Source organism: Pezoporus flaviventris, unplaced genomic scaffold (genome assembly GCF_033815535.1).
Source record: "Pezoporus flaviventris isolate CSIRO_AGI_PZ_B2104156 unplaced genomic scaffold, CSIRO_AGI_Pfla_v1 ptg000079l, whole genome shotgun sequence".
NCBI classification, from domain to species: domain Eukaryota; kingdom Metazoa; phylum Chordata; class Aves; order Psittaciformes; family Psittacidae; genus Pezoporus; species Pezoporus flaviventris.
Window position 1 is genome coordinate 4,855,780 of NW_026892627.1, and position 21,890 is coordinate 4,877,669.

Sequence of the window (21,890 nt, forward strand, 5' to 3'; positions counted from 1 at the left end):
TATATCCACGTCTGAACAGATAAGCTCTCTCTGACCACTGCACAGACCCTGCAGTGTTGTATGACATGACAGAGCTCACTAGCTCTGCTCTGGCCCTGACAGACTTTAGGCAGAGCTCTCTTACACTCCTCAACACTCTGAGGAGGGGAATACTGTGCAGGGAGAGCTGAGCTAGTTTTGCTTCTACTGAATGTAGGTCCAACAACAGCAAACGTCTCACCCAGTGGTCACATGAAAGGGAGGAGTTTGCATCTGCACAGCAGGATCCTGAAAGCAGTACACACCATGAGGACCCTGACCTTACAAACTTGGCTAGATGTGAATTGGCTCTGTAGGGAGATGGCAAAAGTTTTTCTGCAGCAATAGCCGCATTTAACCATAATGTGTATAATGCACCTAAAGAAAGCAGGATCTATTGAACCTATAAATCCCAGAAAATCCACTGTAGCTGACTGGTGTAGTTGATTACATTCCCTGCTTTCATGTAAAATAAAAAATTAGCAAAGAGTAAACTGAACTGTAAAATACCCTGAAGTCACACTTGTAACTCTTTAAAAAAGATGCTTCTTCTATCTGTGAGCATTGTCAGTTGTGGGAGAATCATCTGAGTTAGCCATGGAGTAAGAGTGGGCAGAACTGGGTGTTTTTAAAAACAAACACATATGTTTGTGTACTTAAGAGATTTGGTCTGTGACTATGCTTAAACTCTGTTGATGATAAAGAGTGGCTGCACTGATATTTGCAGCTGAAATAATTGTCGGTTTTGTTGTCACATGTTGTCATTTTATTGCAAGCCTGAGAGGAGTTCCTGCTGCTTGCACAACTCAGTTTTAGCTGCTCAGTGCTAAGAAGGATGCTTGCACAATCCCAGGCGTCTCCCTGCACTACTGAACAGTTGTCTCTCGACTGCAGGTGGTTCCAGGAGGTGGCAGCATCTCCGTTTGCATCTCCTTCACCCCACACGTACTCCCAGAGACTGCGACTGAAGTGCAGTGTGAAGGGTTTGTGCTGGGTTTCATGAGCTTAGACAAGGTAAACTCACTATCACGGCAAGGCTAAAGATCACAGAATCACAGAATGGTTTGGTTTGGAAGGGACATTAAAGCTCATCCAGTTCCACCCACCTTCCACTAGACCAGGTTTCTCAAAGCCTTGTCCAACCTGGCCTTGAACACTGCCAGGGATGGGGCAGCCACAGCTTCTCTGGGCAACCTGTGCCAGGGCCTCACCACCCTCACACCCTCGTTCAGTTTAAAGCCATTCCTCCTTGTCTTATCACTACATGCACTTGTAAAAAGCCCTTCTCCAGTTTTGTTGTCATCCCCCTTTAGGCACTGGAAGCTGCTCTTCTCCCTGGAGCCTTCTCTTCTCCAAGCTGAACAAGTCCAGCTCTCTCAGCCTGTCTCCATAGGAGGCGGGCTCCAGCCCTCAGAGCATCTTCGTGGCCTCCTCTGGACTTGATCCAAGAGGTCCAGATGTACTAGAAAAGATGGCTAGAAAATAATTATTTCCCTTCCTGTAATTTATGTACAGGCTGCTGTGTACCTGGCCAGTCTGTATAAACAGTCCTGTTCCTGCTACCCTGTTATATCCTTCCTTAACTGGGGTTGTTCGTTTGTTACATTTGCTTTCGAAGCATTCTGGGATAGGAATGTCCCCATCTTCTTACATTGTCTGATGCAGTAGACCCCAGACAAAAGCCCAGGATTTGAAACACTATCACAACATCAGGTTTTATTGATAACAGTAGTTAACAATGGGACTGAGACTCAGGACTGCTGAGTTCTGTTCCTGGCTCTGCATCCACCTTCCTGTGTGAATTTAGACAGCATCTTTCTCCTCTGGGAAACTTCCTCTTCCACAACTCCAGCTCAAAGGCTAATGTGAGGTTTGAATAATGTTATATGAATTTTTCTGCAATTCTTTGATACGAATCATTGCAAAAGTGCAAGGTATAATGAATGAATGATAACTGAATATTTAATAAAAACATCCCTGATGGGTTTTATTCCTGGAGGAAGGAGTATCTGCATTAACCACAATTCAGAGTTCAACTACTGCTTAGCTTTTGCCTTTCCTTGCATGTCACCATTGTGCCTTACAAACAAGCAGAATCTTACCTTGTCTAACAGCCTCTTGGGCTAGAAGTAGGTCTGGGGTTTTATTGCTATCAGTTTACACATCATTTCTGTTTTCAGCATAGAAAGACAGTACCTAACAAAGTACATCGCAAGCACCGCTATGAAGTACCACAGCTACGAGTAGACTTACAAGCTTTTGTAAGGCATGCTCTGTAAGTACCCTCACTCCCATGGCTGGTACAGCCACAGAGTAGATCAGTCTGGAGGAAAGGGCACTGACCAGCTCTGATTCTTTATACTCAGGCTGCAAGTAGACATGGATCTTGACAGAGGAATGGTGTTTTATGCAACAGCAAGTGATCTCTTACCAGATCATCCTACATTAGGAGTAAGTATTTCACGCATGGATGTATTTGGCTGGTTTGTATTATTGTGAGAATTCAGAGCTGCATGCACCTGGTTTTAAAAATGCATCTTTAGTCCCAGTAGCCTCATGTTGCAACTGTCTATATTGCACATAGGAAGATAAGTAAAACAAAAGGACCTTAAGGACTTTTTAGCCAGGAATAAGCAAAACTGAGCTCAGGCAGTGCCTATTTTATGTCTTTCTTTTTCTTTGAAGAGGGGCTTGCAAGTAGAAAAATATTTAATTTCAGGATAAAAGATCTGATAGAATAAGACACTCAGAGCAGCCTGGTCAGTTCCTGTTTCTCTTGACATTCAAAGGCTTTTTCACCATGTTACATTATTTATATATTGGAGTTTTTACTCAAGAAATTTTGGAAAACATGAGCAGAAAATACTGGGTTGCTCTGGGGTAAAGCCCTTCAGATCCCTGCTGATGCTGAATGAGCAGACAGACCAGCACAACCCTCTCCAGGGAGTTAAAACTAACCAGTTTTGAATCATTTCTCCACCAGGTTTTGACCAATTCGGTGATGACTCAAAGTTTGAAACTCATCAATTACACTAAGGTTCCTCTGTACTTCAGGCTTCTTCTGTCTACGCCCTTTAGCCTCTCCAGCACAGATCCCCAAAAGAGCACCAAAACATCCCACAGCAAGAGGGAGGAAGAAGGACAGCAACCACAACTTGTACTTTATCCACAGCAAAACATGCTGGTAGGCTCAAAAATAATAATGCTGCGCCAGAATAGATAGTTGAGTGTAACTGGTGTGTTAGTGCGGCCCAGATGAACCGCAAGAAAAACACAACCAGTCTAGAAATCTCCCAGTTTCAGGGGAAATGTTGGTATATCAACAAGAGCCAACTACTGCACGTTTGACCTCTATATTGTGGGTACAAAATGTAGGGCCTGCAGTGGCCCTGATGAGCTTTTCTCATCAACTCTGACCTGTTGCAACCTCCTGCAGGAAACCCTGTAGTTTTTGGAGCTCATCTAAATTAATAGCCATATACATGCTGGCCAAATTAAAAGATTCCCAAAGGCTGCAGACCCTTGTTTCCTTAAATTAGAGACAGGCAATGCAAACAGAAGAAAATTGGTTTGCTTGGGGTCTACACAATGACGTTAAAAGAAACAAAGTCCAAAGACAAGAATTAGCTGGGGTGCAAAGAATCCCTAACAGTTGTATTTTTGAAGTGCGCTTCTCATTTTTTAGTGTTCATTTTGACATGGAAGCCCATCTTAATTCTGCACGTGTGGGAAGAAAGACGACTTGCATGTTTAAGACAGCTTTGGGAATATGGTATCTGTAACCTCAGGAATTTAGAACAGGAATTTTTCTTCCTAGAGACTGTTTCTCTACCGTGGTTCAGAGATTAACTGTTCACCTTTACACTCTATCTCTGTGTACTGGATTCATAGGAAATAGCTGTGGTTTTTCTTGAATTATAATGCTTTGTTCCAATGGGAATTTGGTTGCTGGCATTGACACCTTTGGGTTCCAGTGGGAAAATGTGCATCTGGGCCTTTGAGCAATGTTTACCTTGGATTTCCTGCACATTGTGTCTTCTTATGCGATGGTCAGCTGAATTCCTCTTCCCACAGGTGAAAGTGTCATTCCACACAACTCTGGAGTTGCTTACGTATCAACATTTGCCAGATACGCAGCTGCTTCCTGGATTCCAAGTACTCCAGTTTGAGAACGGAGAGAGAAAGCTGAAGTTTAATCAAAACCTGGTCATTGAATATAGTAACTGCACTACCCAGGTAAGATCAGAACCAGATCTCTGGGTCCTGAGAAGGGGCTGTGTTTTATCAGCATCTCTGTTTGGATTGCCTTAGGGTTTACTCGGCTTTGAAATACAGCCATCTCTAAATCGTGTCATCCAGTTCAAGCGAATGGCCAGGGATTTGCAAATAGCTCTCCATTGAAGCTGCAGGTGACTCCATTGAAGCTGCAGGTGACGCTGATATGGACAGAGCAGTTTTGGGTCTGAACCCTGATGCCCCAGCTCTGCACAGCATAACAGTGATGGTGATCCAACTCAATCCAAGGGCAGCATGCCCAGTCACAGTCTGACTCTCAATGTCCTTCTGAGACATGGGGTCAGGACTGTCTCAGGGATCATGCCAGCGACTGAGTCACCAAGCATTGCCTGCTGCAGTACCCGAGTGCTTCTTGAAAGTCTCCTGGGTCTGTTTAACTCATGTGGTGTGTTCACAGCCCACACACATCTAAAGACCAGTCTCTTCCACATGGAAAGCTATAAACCCCCCAAAGTGTTCAGCAGTTCCAGTACACTGCAGGCACTGGTGGGTTTTTTTGGTTTGGTTTTGTTTCGTACCAGGTATTTCTGAGGAGTGATCTGTGTAAGGTCCAAGCACCATGCCTAAGATACAGTCAATTTAAGAGTAATCTTGGGCAATCTGCAGAAATTGAATGATTCACAGTGGGTCATGTACAGTCCTAAGGGGCGTTGGGATGCTGTAATGTCTGCATCTCTACAGAAAACCCAAATAAGAAGCGAGGATGTTCATTCCATGTTATTTCATTAAGATCACAGTGTCTGGTTTGAAAACCTGTCCCAAAAAGTAAAACAAGCAACAACTTAATTCACTGAAAGCTGTAGAATCGGGAATCAACTCTATTACGAAAGAACACAGAGCAAGTACTCTTGATTCAGTGCTGGAGGTTAAGAATGATCCACTTGCAGCAGATTCTATTAAAGCTCTACAAAAATCAGGTGTTTTTTTTTTCCTCCTCTCCCTTTCCTCTGTTTTTGCAGCTGGTCCCGTTGACTGCATACCTCACTGTTCCAGTTCTGAAGCTCTCCTGCCACACGGTTCATTTCAAGAGCTGCTTTGTTGGACATACCAAGATTGAACATGTCTTCCTGTGTAACAGGAGTGGCTGTAGAAGTTACTGGACTGCTTTGCTGGGTATTCTGCATTTGCAATTGAATTTCCTTGTTATATAGTTTTACTATTCAGTGGTTTTATTTAGTAAGAGCGCCTGCATTCACTCAACAGATAGCCAATATATGAGGATGTTGGCTGCAAACGTATCAATCAGGTCTGCTTCTGTTGTCATGTTCTCACTTACGAGGGCTTTTTCTTTTTTTAACATCAGTGTATCTCTATTGGTTTCAGCAGTTACTCCAGATTTAACCAAAGACTGGATCACAACCCCTACAAATAATAGGCATGCTTTGCTCATTCATAATGCAATCCTAAGAGACAACAAGAAGCAGCAGCTCCTCATGAGTTTGGTTTGAGCTTCTGCCTAATGATGTTAAAAACAGATGGGCTTCGAAGGAAAGAGGATCAGGGCTTTATTATTTTGACATGGAGGCCACTTGATTAGGGGATTAAAACAGACATGGCCACATGCAGGACATGATTTATTAGTTGGCTAGTGCAGAGGCTCATTGGTTTGAGCACAATATGCTGTACAAGCTTACATGAAGGGACTTGTATTGCTTTGTTTGATATTTGCCCCTTTCATTGCAGATGAACAGGAAAGGCATAACAACGCAAAGGTGTTTTCTGTCTTCCCTACTAATGGCATTTTGGAGGCACGTGAAGGGGACCCACCTACCAAAGCAATTTTGCAGATCAGCTTTACTGCAAGGTACAGTTAACAGGACTGAGATCTTGCTGCTATTCCCTGTCAAGCCCCAGTTTATGGTGTGAGCGGTCACTGAAAGAAAAGAGCAAGTCTGCTCTTTTCTTGTGTTACCAGGCTGCTCATTTTGCTTCTAACACATCCCAATCCTGGGCTCCCAGCTGATGCTTTTTCCACATAACCATGTTTTCTATGCTGCTCCTATATATGGGATTTTTTTGTATTTGACACCCAGAATTTCAGCTTTGGATTAATCCACTTGAAATCCTGCTATTCCAACAGTTGGCATGACACAATGACTCCATACCACTGGATAAAACCTCTTTCTTTAGGGGAACATCTTCAGCAGTAGGTAGATCTCAAGGCTGTCTAAGTCAGTGCAGAGGCTGATACAACAACTGAGTCCTTTATGCATCCAGCACTTTATTAATTAGAACACAGGGCAAAATGTATCCAGAGTAGTTCAGAATTCCACTAGAGCATCTGTTTATCCTGCAGGAAAGTGGAGTGTCTTTTGCAGTCAGTCTCAGGGGTCCTTCACTGCAGTTTATGTGGCTCCTCTCTGAAAGAAATTATTTGAATTCCTGTACTTCCCTACGTGCATTAAGAGTAGCTCCTGATGAAACAAATAGAGCAAAATGTTGTTCTAATGCAGTGATACCATGTGTTTTGCATAGCCTGGTGCAATGGTTAGTGTTACAGTCAAGGTGTTTAAGAAAGGCACCAAGGTATTTCTGTCTAGTGCAAAGGTTTTCCACATAGTAAAGATAACGTGAGCTGCAGGCAAATGACAGTAAAGAACAGAAGCGAGCAGATGAAAATTACTTTGTCCTATAAACATCTTGACCTTTGTCAAGGCTAGGACCTAGATGTGCCATGGCAGAGGTAGGCAACACTGAGAGGTGTGGTGTGGTGACACGCCAGGGGAAGTGACGCCATCCAGAGGGACCTGGACAGGCTGGAGAGGTGGGACAGTGCGAACCACATGAAATTCAAGAGGGCCAAGTGCAAGGTCCTGTATGTGGGCCCGGGGAATCCAAACACAAATACAGGCTGGGGGAGACAGGACTGAGAGCAGCCCTGAGGAGGACTCAGGGGTGTCAAGTGTTGAGAAACTGAATTTTTTTTCCTGATGGGAAAAAAATTCTTCCCTGTGAGGGTGGTGAGGCCCTGGCACAGGTTGCCCAGAGAAGCTGTGGCTGTCCCATCCCTGGCAGTGTTCAAGGCCAGACTAGACGTGGCTTTGAGCAACCTGGTCTAGTGGAAGGTGTCCCTGCCTATGGCAAGGGGGTGGAACTAGATGAGCTTTAAAGTCCCTTCCAACCCAAACCGTTCTGTGATTCCATGATGACCCAAAGCCTTTAATCTCTTCGCTCTAATTAAAGAGATGCAACTCCTGTATAATATTCAGCTTATGTTCTTGGAAGTTACAGCATGCTGACATAAACCTTAAGAAAGACAAAGTCTATCCCAGTGATTTTAAGGTGACATGAGCTACTGATGTAACTTCAATCTTCCTAGAATACCCTGTGAGATCTCCATCACTGGAGTTACTGGAATCTCACTGGGACAAAGCCTTGAGCAGCTTCTCTAAGCTGTCCTGGCTCTGCAGCTTCATAGATCAAAGACCTCCCCAGGCTTTGACTGCCAAAGTTTTTCTGTAGTGTTTCTAAATGTGCCAGAAGCACTTCTTTTTGTCTGACAATCAGCGTGTCTGGAACCAAAGCTGCTGCTGTACACCAGCCAGCTTGTCTGTTAAGCTCCAGACTACATATCCCCCAGCACTTGGGACCAGTGTGGCATTAGCAAATAACTATATGCAAGGTGTGAGGTAATTTTAATAACTCGCCTCCCTAAATCAGTGGTCTTCCTGCAGGGGAATCTTTTGTGAGGAGGAGAAAATAAAAGTTGTATGGCAAGCACAGGCTCTTGCCTCAGGCCTGTTACAAGAGCCACCTCTCGGATGCAGAGAAATCCTTCAGATGAGCAGTCTCTGGAGCACTGCACAGCATTAGCCTTAGGCCAGTTGCACTGTAAGACTTCCACCTGGCACAAAACTACAGTTGCTGTAAGCTGCTTGATGTTCAGTTACAACCTGGACTCCACTGACTGCCCGTTGTCTTAAGCAAGTTGACAAAAACTTTTTTTGTTTCAAATGCTGTCACAAGCTCAGTTTTCACATCAGGGCAGTGCAGGTGTTGGTTTGTTGCCAAACAGAAGCCCTCAGCAGAACTTCAGTTTGTTTAACTAAAATTGAATTTTTTCAGTAGGAAGATATTAACTTCATATTGTAAAGAAAAACTTGAATAACTCAACATCTTCAGGTACTGGCTGCATCATCCTTCTCAAACGTCCTCTATATAGCTATGGGCCATAACACTCTAAAGTGGTCCTACTACCCCCAGACTCAACACCAGCATGAGAGATTGGTGCTTGTGATCACCGGTGCTTAGAGCACCGTTCTGCCCCTTTTCCTCCACAGAGTAACTAATCTCAAACAGAGAATTGCATCCTCCTGTAACTGAACTGTCCCTTTTGCACTACATTTCAGGAGCGACATTCAATACAAAGCAGTCATGACTGTCACTGGAATACTGGGGGAGAAGCCCTGCAAGCTACAGATCAAGGGGCAAGGAACCTACGATGGAAGGTATGAAGACCTGTATTAAATAGTCAAGACACCGTGGGACAAATGTCAAGGTAACAGGCTGGATGCAGATGTGCCATCCATTGAGCCTGTATTGTCAGTTGTTTTATTATGGACTAGAATTTTAGCAGAATGGAATTTTAAGTTGGGGGAAGGTGGGAGGAAGGTCATGGTACTTTAAATAGAAGAGTCATAATCTCATTCTATTACTTTTACCACTGTGGTAAGCTTAAGCACTACCTGAGGCTCTGCAAAGTAATTGGTTTGAAATAGAGAAGCGGCCATGGTAAGAGTTAGACCAAACCCCTCTGTATGTCTCCAATTACAATTAAAGATTGTTTGTACCTTATAAAGTAGCTTTTGTTTTGCCTTGGTTATTTGTTTGACATTAAAAAGATATTGACACATCATAAAAGCAAGAACAAGTGAATAGGCCAGCATTCCCCAGGCTGTTTCCCTTACATGAAAAGGGGAAGAGACAACTTTCCCTGGACTTCTTGGAAGATGACCAACCCGTGTGTTTCATCATGCTTGGGCATTGAGAACATCCCTTTCGGCTACGGAGGGCGGAACCCTTCTGCCCTTGAATGCCTTCCCCCGACATGGTTCCCATTTACTCACACTTCTCTAAATGTTTTTAGTATTACTTTAGCTAAAGGTCACTGAAATTCCCACTTCTGAGCCTGTTAAGTTTTCCCCTCCCATCATATAAAAGGTTTTTGTTACTAGCAGTGTGTGCGGGGAAGAGGGGGCTGCCCTCCCCACCTGAGGAGAACAGAAGATGCATGATTGTTGCCTTTTGCCCAGTTTAAACCAAATTTGTACTAGCAAGAACTCATTCTATACAGAGTGCAAAAAAAGACCCCTGAGGAACTCTAATGCCTCTCTGCAACCACCAAATAATTTCATCTTCTTGCTCTAAAATACAGCCTGAGTGATTGCTGGGGAGTGGGACAGGCTGCAGCACTGGAACAGGAGCCTATCACACAGCTCTAACTAATCATGGCTTCCAACTAAGAACCACCAGAAAAAGAAAATAAATATATCGCAAGAACCCAATTGTATTATTAAGAGCAAAACCAAGAGCCAGGAAAAAGAACTTCGGTCTGTGTTACAAATCTGAGCTTTTTAACGTGTCAAAGTGGATGAGGACATTTCATATTCAAGCTGTTAGTGAGCTTCAGTGATTGTAAGAGAGAGAACAGATAAGGGAGAACTTAACTTTACCAGATGAAATATATATTTGTATTAGCGCTGAGATGTCACCGATGTTTGTACAGTGCTTGCAGTAAGAGTAATGCTGAAATCTGTTTTATGTTAGGTAAGTAAGTATTAATCATAAGACTCTCCTTTAACTTAAGAGTCAGATGAGCTGTGGAAAAAGATGGGGAAAAAATGGTGGCAAGGCCACTTTCAAGTCCTGGCTTGTCGAAATTCAACAGCACTTTTCTGTTCAGGCACCTCCTGTGTGAATTACATTCTAGTCCTTCTACTTTACTCCCCTGGAGGCTTCAGAGCAGCCTGGTTAGAAGCAGAAAGCTATAGCCCAGTCTCCAGCATAGGGACACCTTAGGGCAGAGCCAGTTTATGACTTGGATGGGACAGATGCAGTTGTAAAGGAAACAATGTAAAGTCTTTGCACTTCTTTCAAACAAGCTGCTCCAGGCTTCTTGTGAGATGGTGACATCTTTTAAAGACAACCCTGGAAAAGCCTCTTCACATGCACTGATCATTTTGTTTTGAGTGACTCTTTTAGACAATTTGTCATACAAAAATACTGTACCATGAACTACTACTCTCTGACAGCAGTCACAGAATAAAGGGATTGATTAAATTAGAAATATCCATTTGTAATCACCACATGAGGGCCTGTGCCTGGACCTCAGCTGAACCCATTTATGCTGTCAGGCTGCCATTTGCCAGTTCTACATTTTCCTGCCAGCTCAGTAGGTCTCTATGGATTATTCTACTTCATAGTTTGTGCCTAAAATTTGTAGATCTGGTAATGAATCCCAGAGTCCACTTGATTTCACAGTGCAAATCATTTGCTATTACTAGTGAAGGCAGAGAATTAGCTGTTGCGTTGTTTCGGCAGTAGGCTGGAGGTTAGTTCCCTGGGTACTCAAACACTGCTGCAGCGCCCATGCCAGTTCCGATGCACATTGACACCACGCCGTATGCTCTGAAAGGGAAGAACACATGGGATTAAGAAAAAGACAGATTAGTTTAAATCAGCTGGGGAGGGAGAGAATCCTACAATCCAGATTCACAGAATGGTTTGGGTTCGAAAGGGCAGCAAGACATTACACAGCCCTCCCTTAGGAAGGCCATCAGAAATTCATGTTCAAAACCTATCAGAGAGATGGAGAAAGCTTAACCCACAATGACTGTTGCTAAACTACTTACACCCATGTAGGGCATTAAGGTTAATACTGTTTCTCAGTGCTCACCTCTTCCCTCTGCGCTTCAATTCATTGAGTAAGGTGACAACTTGACGAGCACCCGTACAGCCCAGTGGATGCCCCAGAGCTATGGCTCCTCCCAGGGGATTGACTTTCTCCATTGGAATGCCCAGCTTTTCAACGCAGTAAACAGCCTAGAAAGACGGAGGGAATGGTTTCATGGAGATGCTCTCACCTTCATTAGGTCTCAGCTCTCCCGCAACAGACAGCTAAGAGGACTGCAGAGAAGACTGGTGATCTCACGCCTACATAAGGAGGGACAGCAGACAGTCCTAGGAGCTTGAGGGGCTTCAGAAGATGCATGCTTAAAATGAACTTACTCAAATTATGTATTATTACACAAACGCCACATCATTGTGTCAGCTGCTCTGAAAGTATTAAACAGCACTGACAGGCCTGACTCCAGCTAGATCATCCTTCCCAACGGCAAGGAGTGGAACTAATTACAAATCCCAAGCACAGGGAAGTGAGCTAAGCCCATCCACTCCACCTCAAACTGGAGCCCACATACTTTCTGACAGGTACATCACAAATCTGTGGAAGATACAGTGTTGAAGTTTCTGCCTTTCATCAAGGACCTCCAACAGTCCTGTGCATGTTATTAACATTTGTCTATGTAATATGTAGAACAAGTTAAGATTTAACCTGGATACTAAGCTGAAATATACTCAGCTGCCATGCAATGCTGCAACTTAAAACAGGATGATCACTCACCTGGCTTGCAAAGGCTTCATTAATTTCATATATATCAATGTCAGCCAGAGTCAGACCTATGGTTTAAAAAGCCAGGATTTAAAAGCAGGTATTTTTGCCCTATGATTCACTCACAGCCTCCCTTTATGAGTTCTAGTCCTACTTCATTAATGACAAAAACAGGGGCATTGGCTCCATGTGGGGTATCTACACTTGCACACGTTTACGTGCAACATCTAAAGACTGCAAACTGCAACACTTCATGGTAGGTTGTCACTGAGTTTGCCAAATTTCCTTAGATTAAGTGGGATCTGTTTGCAGATGGATTAAAGCTTGAAGAGTATTTTGAGACCAAAAACTATCAGTGAACAGATGATCACAGCAATGACAGCTGAACACAACAATAATCACAAGCTATAAAAGCTATTTAATCTAATGAGTATGCCAAGAACCCTGAGGAAAACTTCTTAGCACTGGTCAGATGCCAAAATTATAAAAAAAAAAACCCGAACCAAACACAATCCCCCCCCCCCCCCCAGTCATATTAAGGAAAACAGCACTAAACAAACACTAAATCATGTGCCACATGTTAACTGTTGTTGAGACTGTGCAGGGATTTAATCCTGAGCTTCTCAAAGTTGAGCAGATGACAATTTAGACATGGTACAAGCAGAAAGTACTACAACCTGAGGCAAGATCTCTTTTAAGGTTTTGACTCTTAAGTTCATTGTTCCTATGGCTGACTGCTGCACAGGCAGCATATAAATTTCAGCCTGCAGAGTCTGATTTGCCTTGTGCCAAACACTGGGTGAACGACAAGTGGTTCTTACCTGCCTTTTCCACAGCAACAGGGATTGCGTATGCCGGCCCTATGCCCATCACATCGGGTGGGACCCCAACCACAGCAAAGGACCTGAGCACTCCCAAGACTGGGAGTCCCAGCTGTGCTGCTTTCGAGCGCTTTGCCAGGAGAACAGCAGCTGCTCCATCACTGACCTGGCTGGCGTTACCTGTTGGAAGGGATTTCTTTTGTCTAAGCACATTCTATTACAAGGCAGGTAAACCACAGGAACACCAACTTAACAAGAGAGCTGACCTGCTGTAGTGCTACCATCCTCTTTGAAGGCAGGCTTCAGTTTCGCCAAGCCCTCCAGAGTTGTGGAGGGCCTAATCCCTTCATCTTGGTGCACGGTGATTGGTTTTTGGTTGCCCTGATTATCTAGAATGGTGGTCTTCACTGGAACAATCTCAGTTTTAAACAGTCCCATCTGCTGAGCTTTTGCTGCTCTGTTAAAGAAGATTAGGAAAGATTAAAATATTCTGGAGGTGAACTGAAAGAGAACTAATGTCAAGGAAACCAGTTAATAAGAGAATTAACTAAGGTGTGACTTAGTACACAGGTACAACATTGCCAAGTAGTGGACAAGACAACAGGCCAATATTTGGCTCCATTCTTGGGAAGACAAACTTTATACCTCTTCATCATATAAAATGTATCACTAATTTATGGGCGTTCTCCCCAACCCATTCTGTTCCCATCGATGCCGCTGTGACTGACTCCTACAGCTCACAGCATGAAGCTGTACTTGTCCAGTGGTACAGTCACAGCACAACTGTTCAAACACCAATTCTTATTTCTGAGAGTTTAAACTGGGCATGTGGGCTAAGCCTCCACATAATGCTAATAACTTCCAATAAGCTAGGGAATGGCTGAAGCTTCACTCATTCCTGGATTTGTCCTGTTAAAGACAAGTTGAGCTCTAAACCACAGACCAGGTATAATCTTCTGGCATCTAAATGCAACCTTTCAGCCCAAAACAGTTGCAGTGTTTATTGCATAGTTCAGTGTGACTATGCAGAAGGGTATTGCTTAATTTAAGCGGTAAAGGTGTGTCGAAGACAGGGTCTGGTCCCCAAGACAGCTGAATTAGCAGGAGGGAACAACTGACACAAACAGACTGGTAAAAGTGAGCAGAACAGAATTAGTTAAATTAGATCAGAGCACAGTTTTAATCTTTCGCATCAACAAGGTATTTTAAAAGCCTCCAGAGTTTAGGTTTACCTTCTAGCAGCAGAGCACCCTTTACAGGGAATACAAATTGGAGACGAAAGCTTGTTTTACGCCCTCATCACTTTAACTCATCATAGAATCACAGAACAGTTTGGGTTGGAATGACCCTCAAAGCTCATCCAGTTCCAACCCCCTGCCACAGGCAGGGACACCTTCCAGTAGACCAAGTTGTTCCAAGCCCCATCCAACCTGGCCTCGAACACTGACAGAGATGGGGCAGCCACAGCTTCTCTGGGCAACCTGTGCCAGGGCCTCACCACCCTCACAGGGAAGAACTTCTGCCTAAGATGTCATCTAAATCTCCCCCCTGTCAGTTTAAAGCCATTCCTGCTGGTCCTGTCACTACAGGCCCTTTTAAAGCCCCCTTCCAGGTTTCTTGTCAGCCCCTTCAGGCACTGGAAGCTACTCCAAGGTCTCCAAGAAGCGTTCTTTTCTCCAGGCTCAAGAAGCCCAGCTCTCTCAGCCTCTCATAATAAAATGAAAATATTTAATACTCCCAGGTAAGTGAGACTTGGAACAAAGAGCTGAAGGACAGATCAGTAACTCCACAGACATCCTGAGGCCAGAAAATCACCCCCTTCCTTATGTGAGAGGTGAGGATCACTTTCACATACCCTTTTGTGTTATCAGTTCAGTGTCAGTGAGAAAGGCTGGCATGCCAAGTTCCCTGAGAAGCAGGGCCAGAATTTAAAGGTTAACTGGCCTGTGCAGTGGCTTCCTTTTTAGATAAATAATTGGACCGGGGTGATGCTTAAACAGAGCTCTGAAAGTTATTTAACTCTTTGATGGCCATGACTTTAACATGTCACCTGCTGCTGTTAGAATGTCAAAATGGCCCGTGTGTTCCAGGCACCAGCTGACTTCAGCAGTGATCTGACGTAAGAGGAAGGTTATGAGAGGTAGGACTGGGCTCACTTAGAGCCAAACACCTGCAGTGAACACACACCACTCTTCTGATGAGCTCAGCCATTCTCTAGATGCAGCTACAGTTAAATATTCCCTCTTAGGAAAGGTTCCTTCTGCTTCTACTCCTAAATTCAGTTTCAAACAATACTGAGCGAAAGCCACTATAAAAATACTGCACAACATATTTGTTTTAGAAACCTCACGGAGGTTGTATTCTTTGGATGCTGAAAAAACACAGGGGCACTCACTGCTCAGGACTCAATGCCTGGTGGTACATGCACAAGATTAGTCTCACAGTCCCCAGTAAAGCTCTGGACTTCGGTTTCCTCACCACACAACCCGGGACATGCACCGATCTTCACTCTGACCATCTCAAGCTTCTTTACTCATGATTAAGATTTGGAAGGCAACATGAAGGCTGTACTTAACCACGCTTAGGAAGTAGCAGTGTTATTTTCTACCTGTATTTATTCCTTAACTAAAAGGTTGAAAAAAAAACAAAGAACCCAAACGTTTACTTTTGTTGGGAAGCCAAGGCAAAGGCATCTTGCTTCTTTCGGGAAACTCCAAACTTCTCTGCCACATTTTCTGAGGTTATTCTGGGAAAACAACAACAAAGAATTAATCCAATGAGACACTAATGCAGTTGGCTTCTCCTAAAACAACACAAAGTACAAGCACTGGCTTTAGTCTCGAAGCTAACTGCTGCCTTCTCAACCAAGAATTGCTTGGCAGAAGCAAATCCCGAATCAACTCTAGGACAAAAACATGGCTCAAATCCATTTTCCTTGCTCATTAAGCCATTGAGCTTAAGACATAAGACAAGGAAATCTTTCATCAGAGTTGCTGATCTTCCCCCATTTCACGTAATTCATCTTCTACCACAACCAAGGCAGATGCCGACACATACAGATCCAAGCTGACCACATTCATATTGATCTGGAACAGTACAGTCACTGAGGAGACAGACCATCTGGAAACCCCCTAAACCTTGGGAAGAGGAACCACTTACCCCATAGGAATCAAGCAATCCCTTGCTTTGCTGTTTTCCATCAAGCTGGAACTGATATCACCAGGATTATTTGCACTTCTGAGGGACATGGTTTCCACACTAAACACAGGAAAGATATGAATTTGCAAACAGTGCTTCACAGTACACACGCGGTTCTTGTGCCACTAAGACTGACCGAAACTCAGTATCTTTACAACTTGCATTCCTACTACCCCACAGAAACATCACTAATAAAAAAGAAACGGACAAGGCAGAAGCTCTTCAGTCATCAATATCAGAATTACTATGAAATGAAAACAGATTGCTACATTAAATTGGTCCTTATTTCACTGGAACAGAATAACAACGTCAGTCATTAATAACAGTTAATTTCTCGTGTTTCCGCAGCTAGGAAGGAATTGCTAAAGATTCCAGCACTTCTGACCTCAAACACAGCAAGAAACCTAAGTTTCTAGGAGAGGAGTTTGCAGTGAGATTGTCATCAGCCATAAAAAACGCAACTTACACATAAAGCACGGGTTGGAAGTAAAATAAGGAAAGTATTAAGCAAACCTACAGAGACACTTCAGTAAGTTACACCATTTATATTTCACAACAGAGAGAATTTAAGACATTGATCCCAGAGGCTGCAGCCTTTGACCTACAAATGAATTAACAGCTTGAAGATATCCAAGTTTATTGCAGGAACACACTTAAGCCATCACTTAAGACCAGTGAACATTCGAAAAGTCAGTCTAGACCACAAAGTCTACAATGGGAAGAGGGTTTGAAGAGGGTTCTACTCTGCACTCCACAGAGACACTATGAAGAATAAACAAGGGAACTATTCCTGTAAAATGCAAGAGAAGCAGAAAACAAGGGCCTTCCCCAAGCAGCTTATCAGGAATTTAAACTCTAACATGGGACAGTGCATTACTTGGCTTCAGCTGGATCTACTCCCCAAAGGAAGGTACAGAATCAGGTTTAAAGTAAGAGTAAACCACAGCTTCTGTGTTTTGTGTTGTCATCCAGTATCTTTCCACCTACAGAGTGGCTGAGTCCACTCGGGAAGAGCATGACTTGGGATAAACCCAACTCACAAAAGCTATTTCTAGCTTAAGAGATTTTGTTTTACTGTTTATTCATTCTTCTGAAGTGAATATGCGTGTAGTCACTAGCATTTCTCCAAAGCCAACCCAGCATTTATATAACCCTCTACGAAATAAACACTTCTTATGATGTTGGGACTGAAGCAAAGAACAGTATGCCTGTCCACTGCAGAACAACATCTCCTGTAGGCCTGTAGAACAGTTATTAGCATGGGTAGACCATTTACTTCCTTATCTAAGATAGCTGCTGGTCTTCTAAGACACTAGTTAATCTGAGATCAGTTAGAAAGCTAATTGTGGAGGGTTCTTTCAGGCTCTGCACACAAGTGGTATCCCACAGCAGAGACAGAGGACCCTAACAGAAAAGGTTTTTGCATGCTTGTAAGAGATACTCAGCCTCTTATTGCAACTCCAGCTGACATGTCACCAAGACCAAAACTTCCAGGAGAATTAAAGTATATTCAGTCACCTTTCCTCCTTTAACATGACCTGATCTTCTTTAGTAAAAGTACTCAGCAGCCTCTGGAAATATACGAATTGCATCTGCAGCCACCACATATACTCAGGTCCTACTTTTAGAGTTTATTCACTATTTGTCAAATGAGGACAGCATCTATTTCCTTGGGGGGAACAGATGTGGTGGGAAAGGGTTTCTAATTCCTCACACGAGCGCTCTTGCAGAGGGACAGAATACCATAGAAAGATTTTCTTACCCACAGGCCAAGCCAATGTCATATGATCCATTTCGGATGCCACCTGTAACAGCAGTGCAGAAACATTCTTATTATCATTAGGAGCAAAAGCATTTCCATTCTAGCTGTGGTTTCATGAACCCCTGAGGCACCTACCACAGGCAAATAGGGCATTCCCTCTTCCCTTCCACCTGCACAACATAAGACAGGTCAAGGAGCTAATGGGGCTGAAGACCAACCACGACCTGACATGCAGAGAGCACTAGAGGGCTGAAGCTGCCTGATATGGAAGTGATGGTAGAACTCACTCTCAGAAAACCAAGTTAGTTCCATAGGAGTAAACTAGGCCACTCAAGGATATAAAAGTATTCAACTAGTAACACCAAGGATTCCTAACAGCAGACATTATTGCTACTTCTACTGCTCAGACAGATTGGAGAACAGGAGAAAGAAGCACTTGGGGTGGGGCAGGTATTGCCTCTGATCCCTTACCTGCTATATTGATAACAGCCTGTAGGCCAGAGGAGCACTGCCGGTTCACGCTCGAGCACGGCACCGTCTCTGGAATACCACTAGAAAACAAGGCAGCACTGACTAAGACTCGGTGACGCAACAAACCAAATCTCTAAAGACAGCATTAAACCACGCGATTAAACTTTTAACCCTCAAGTTCAAGACAGATCCCTTCATGCATTTGTTGACCTATTTGGTCCTGCACCAAGAGAAAGCAAAGTTCAGAGAGAATTTCCACACTTGATTTGCAAGTGGTTCTGCAGGCTGTTTCCCCACAGGTGTGTCTTCAGAAGGTCCGCTCCAAGCAGGGGCCTCTTGTGCGCCTTGTTCCCAAGCTTTGATTTGGGCCAGAAATACTGAAAAGCTCTGTAATATTCGCAGTTACAGGTGGGCTGTGCCTGCCCCTCATCACTTGACAACAGACACCGGCTATTTAGAAGCTGAGATCCAGCTCAGTACAAACCACTGACCACCAATACTGGGGAAGGAACAGAAAGACTTGAGACAACTCAATGGTTGAGTGGAAGGAAGTGCAGCTTGGAAGTGTGGAGAAGCAGCAGGTACAGCTGGGAGCCCACAAAACAAGATCTCCCATTCAGAGGCCCAACACAGGAGGCACAAACAGAGTAAACAGCCTCACCTCTGCCTCCCTGTCTCTGCCCCTCCAAACACCTGATCAAAGTCTAATTTCTAGGCAAAAGGTGATGTGCTGTAACAACCTAGGAGTGCATGAGCGTCATCACAACCTCTGACCCAGTGCTGCCCCATAGCCAAGGCCTGAGAAAGAGGGGAAGAACCTCGGTCCGGCTGAGAGTTTACCTTAGGAACTGTGCAACTCTCGCAATCAAAGCACCGGCTCCAGGCTGCAGCACGTTTCCTGGGTGCAAAGATACGGTTCCAGTCAATGGGTTGCATCCCCCTCGCTATTTGCTGCAGGCACTGAAGGGATACAACATCACCATGGCTTGGTACCACCTGGCACCCAGATCAGAGCCCCACCACGTGCCAGAACAGTGACAACAGACACACTGATTTCAGAAACCTAATACTGCAAACTAACCCCTTCCAACCCCACAATACTTCCAAGTACCCCAGGAGCAGCCTGTCCCGGAGAGCTGTCCAGACCAGGAGTTTCAAAGTCCAGAGAGAGGTTGTTTACTCACCCACACAGATATCCCCCAGGGCCTCAGGACGAAGATTGACATCTTGAAGAACGGCTGTCATAACAGCAGACAGTAGTTCATCAGGCGTAGTATCCTAAAAACATAGGGGATTAGAGCTACTCAGCAAATACCAGTAACTGCTCTGTCACCAGTTTACCCTCAGGTTACTTCACAGGACTCACAGCTTAGGCAGCTTTACTCCACTTCTCAGCTCATTATGGCTGTCATTGTCTACAAAAGTCTTCTCTGTGTTTTTCACCTTCACACACTGTAACACCTGCTGCTTTCTTACCTACCTCAGTTTCATATGAGCACACTTCGTAGGGCCTTCAAAACCAAACGACTATGTTGAGTTACGTGACAAGACTTAGCAAGTAGAGCCCTTCAATTTATCTTGTGAAAGAAACAAGGGCGACCCCTCAGCTGGTGAGAGGGCCCCCCAGCATGGTGAGACCTATCTTGAAGGATGACAAGCAACGCACAACCTCTGCGGCCACCCTTGCACCCTCGGTCTGCACCCCTGAACACTGCCACTGCCACCCAGGGGGACAATGGGCCGCTCCAGAAGGGCGGCACATCCACGTAAGGTGCTGTTGGTACCTGCTTGCGCAGGGGAGGGAGATGCTGCCTTTCCAAGGGGTTGCTCTGTTCGGCCACTCGGGTAACAGCAGCACGGAGAGACCTACTTCGGGCTTTAAGAAGAGCCGGGAAACTCGTCGGTACATTCGCTGGCTTTCTGGGGTGCCAGTGGTCCTGCTGCACCTGGGCCGTGCACACCCCCCCCCCCACCCGGCACTAAAACCACCAGAAAGCGCCTTTTATACCATTTCACAGCACAGCCCGCTGCTGGGCCGTGGTTGGGGGTCCCACATCTCCTCGACCTGCAGCGGAGCAGTGCTGGGGGGCTCGGTGCCCGAGGGGACCCCGACGCGGCACACTGCGGGGCTCGGCAACCGGGGGCAGCGGGAGCACCCAGTCCCCGATGGGGAAGGCGGGCAGTGGGGCGGCAGTCCCCGTAGCACCCCGGGAGCAGGACAGCCCAGCCGGGCCATACCTTGAAGCCGCCGCGCTTGGCGCGGGCGATGGCGGTCCTCCGCCCGTGCACCACCACCACATCGTCGGAGCTGGCTGCCCGCGGCGAGACCCCGGCGCGACTCCCGCACGGCGCGGCGCTAACCCCCGTGCCCGGCCCTGGGGGGGAACCGGCGAGATGCCCCAGCAAGAGCTGCACCCGGCGAGCCGCCGCCATGTTGTCCCCGCCGCCTCAGGAAGTGGGTAGAGGCGGGAGGCGGCAGGACGCACGGGCTCGTTTGCATGGCCCCGCCCGCAGTGGGGAGCCCGGGGCCGGGGGTGGGCGATGGGGACTGACTGAGAGCTGTGGAACAGGAACGTGCAGCCGGGCTGCACCAGGGAGCGGTGAAAGGAACGCGAGCGAAATGGTTGAGTACAGCTAAAATGGGTAAGCAGGGAAAGGAAACAAACCGGGGAAAAGGAAGAAAAGAAGGGAGAGAGAGGGGAAAAAAAGAGGGAGGAAAACCTGGGAAAGAGAAAAAAATCGGAAAAAATAAAGCCGGGAAAAAACAGGAAAAAGGGAAAAGCCGTGGAAAATGGGGAGAAACCGGGAAAAATAAATACAGGGGAAATAGGGAAAAAGGAAAAAGAAACGGGGAAAATGGGTAAAAGTGGGAAAAATTGGGAAAACGGGGAAAAAAAGAAAAAATGAAACAAAACTATGCAAAAGAAAAAAAAAACAAACAGGAAAACGGGAAAAAACGGGACAAAAAGAAAAAAACAGGAAAAAGGGAGAAAATGGGGGAAAAAACAAGAAAAACAAAAACGGAGGAAAAACGGGAAAAGAAAAAACGGGAAAAACCGAGAAAAACAAAAATGGAGGAAAAACGGGAAAAGAAAAAACGGGAAAAAACGAGAAAAACAAGGAGGAAAAACGGGAAAAGAAAAAATGGGGGAAAAGCGGAAAAAAGGAAAACAGGAAAAACTGGAAAAAATAAAGGGAAAAAAGAAAAAAAAATAGGGGGGAAAACAGAGGAAAGAGAAAAAAAGGAAAAAAAGTAAAGAATAACGAAAGAAAACCCCACCAGGGACAAAGCACCAGCGAAAATAAATAACAGAAAAAGGACATTTTAAAATTAAAAATAAATAATTAACCCATGTAACTGTGTGTGCTTGGGGCATCTGCACACAGCGGGACGCCAGGACCAAAGGGCACGCAGAGCCCTGCACTGATGGATGGTTTCAGGTAAGCCCCAGGAACCACCCGCCCCATTCCTGCCTCGACCCCTCAAGTCCTGTCCCCTGCCTCACTGGTGGCCTGAGCCCATACCGGTGCCAGGGGACACCCAAGGGCCGCTCCAGCCTCCACCCCCCAGGGAAAATCATTTCCCAGCAGGACCATGACAGTGCAGTGCACAGGGAAATCCACTGAGCTACAGGTAAACCGGAACAAAATCAAGGAAAAACAAAACAACCACCAAAAAAACCCAGCTTTACATGGCAGAATATTACATTCTCTT

The 21,890-nt window shown here is 45.1% G+C and overlaps 2 protein-coding genes across 2 annotated transcripts in view; one reads left to right on the top strand and one right to left on the bottom strand.

The window, feature by feature from the left end:
- DLEC1 (DLEC1 cilia and flagella associated protein) overlaps window positions 1-9,603 on the top strand; it is a 41,396-nt gene extending 31,793 nt beyond the window's left edge. The window contains exons 31-38 of the mRNA XM_061474519.1: window positions 913-1,032; window positions 2,199-2,293; window positions 2,385-2,469; window positions 3,002-3,202; window positions 4,093-4,254; window positions 5,274-5,427; window positions 5,998-6,118; window positions 8,664-9,603. Of these exons, the coding sequence (XP_061330503.1) occupies window positions 913-1,032; window positions 2,199-2,293; window positions 2,385-2,469; window positions 3,002-3,202; window positions 4,093-4,254; window positions 5,274-5,427; window positions 5,998-6,118; window positions 8,664-8,781 (1,056 nt within the window). The 3' untranslated portion in view covers window positions 8,782-9,603. The remainder of the gene's footprint in view (window positions 1-912; window positions 1,033-2,198; window positions 2,294-2,384; window positions 2,470-3,001; window positions 3,203-4,092; window positions 4,255-5,273; window positions 5,428-5,997; window positions 6,119-8,663) is intronic.
- A 199-nt stretch (window positions 9,604-9,802) lies between these two features.
- On the bottom strand, window positions 9,803-20,608 carry ACAA1 (acetyl-CoA acyltransferase 1). Its single transcript, XM_061474299.1, has 12 exons — window positions 20,414-20,608; window positions 19,360-19,453; window positions 19,016-19,073; window positions 18,176-18,255; window positions 17,705-17,747; window positions 15,904-16,002; window positions 15,410-15,490; window positions 13,011-13,201; window positions 12,745-12,924; window positions 11,936-11,991; window positions 11,210-11,355; window positions 9,803-10,941 (listed from the first exon to the last, which is right to left on the bottom strand). The coding sequence occupies exons 1-12, from the start codon at window positions 20,606-20,608 to the stop codon at window positions 10,866-10,868; spliced, it is 1,299 nt and encodes a 432-aa protein (XP_061330283.1). The 3' UTR covers window positions 9,803-10,865.
- Window positions 20,609-21,890: the final 1,282 nt, after the last annotated feature.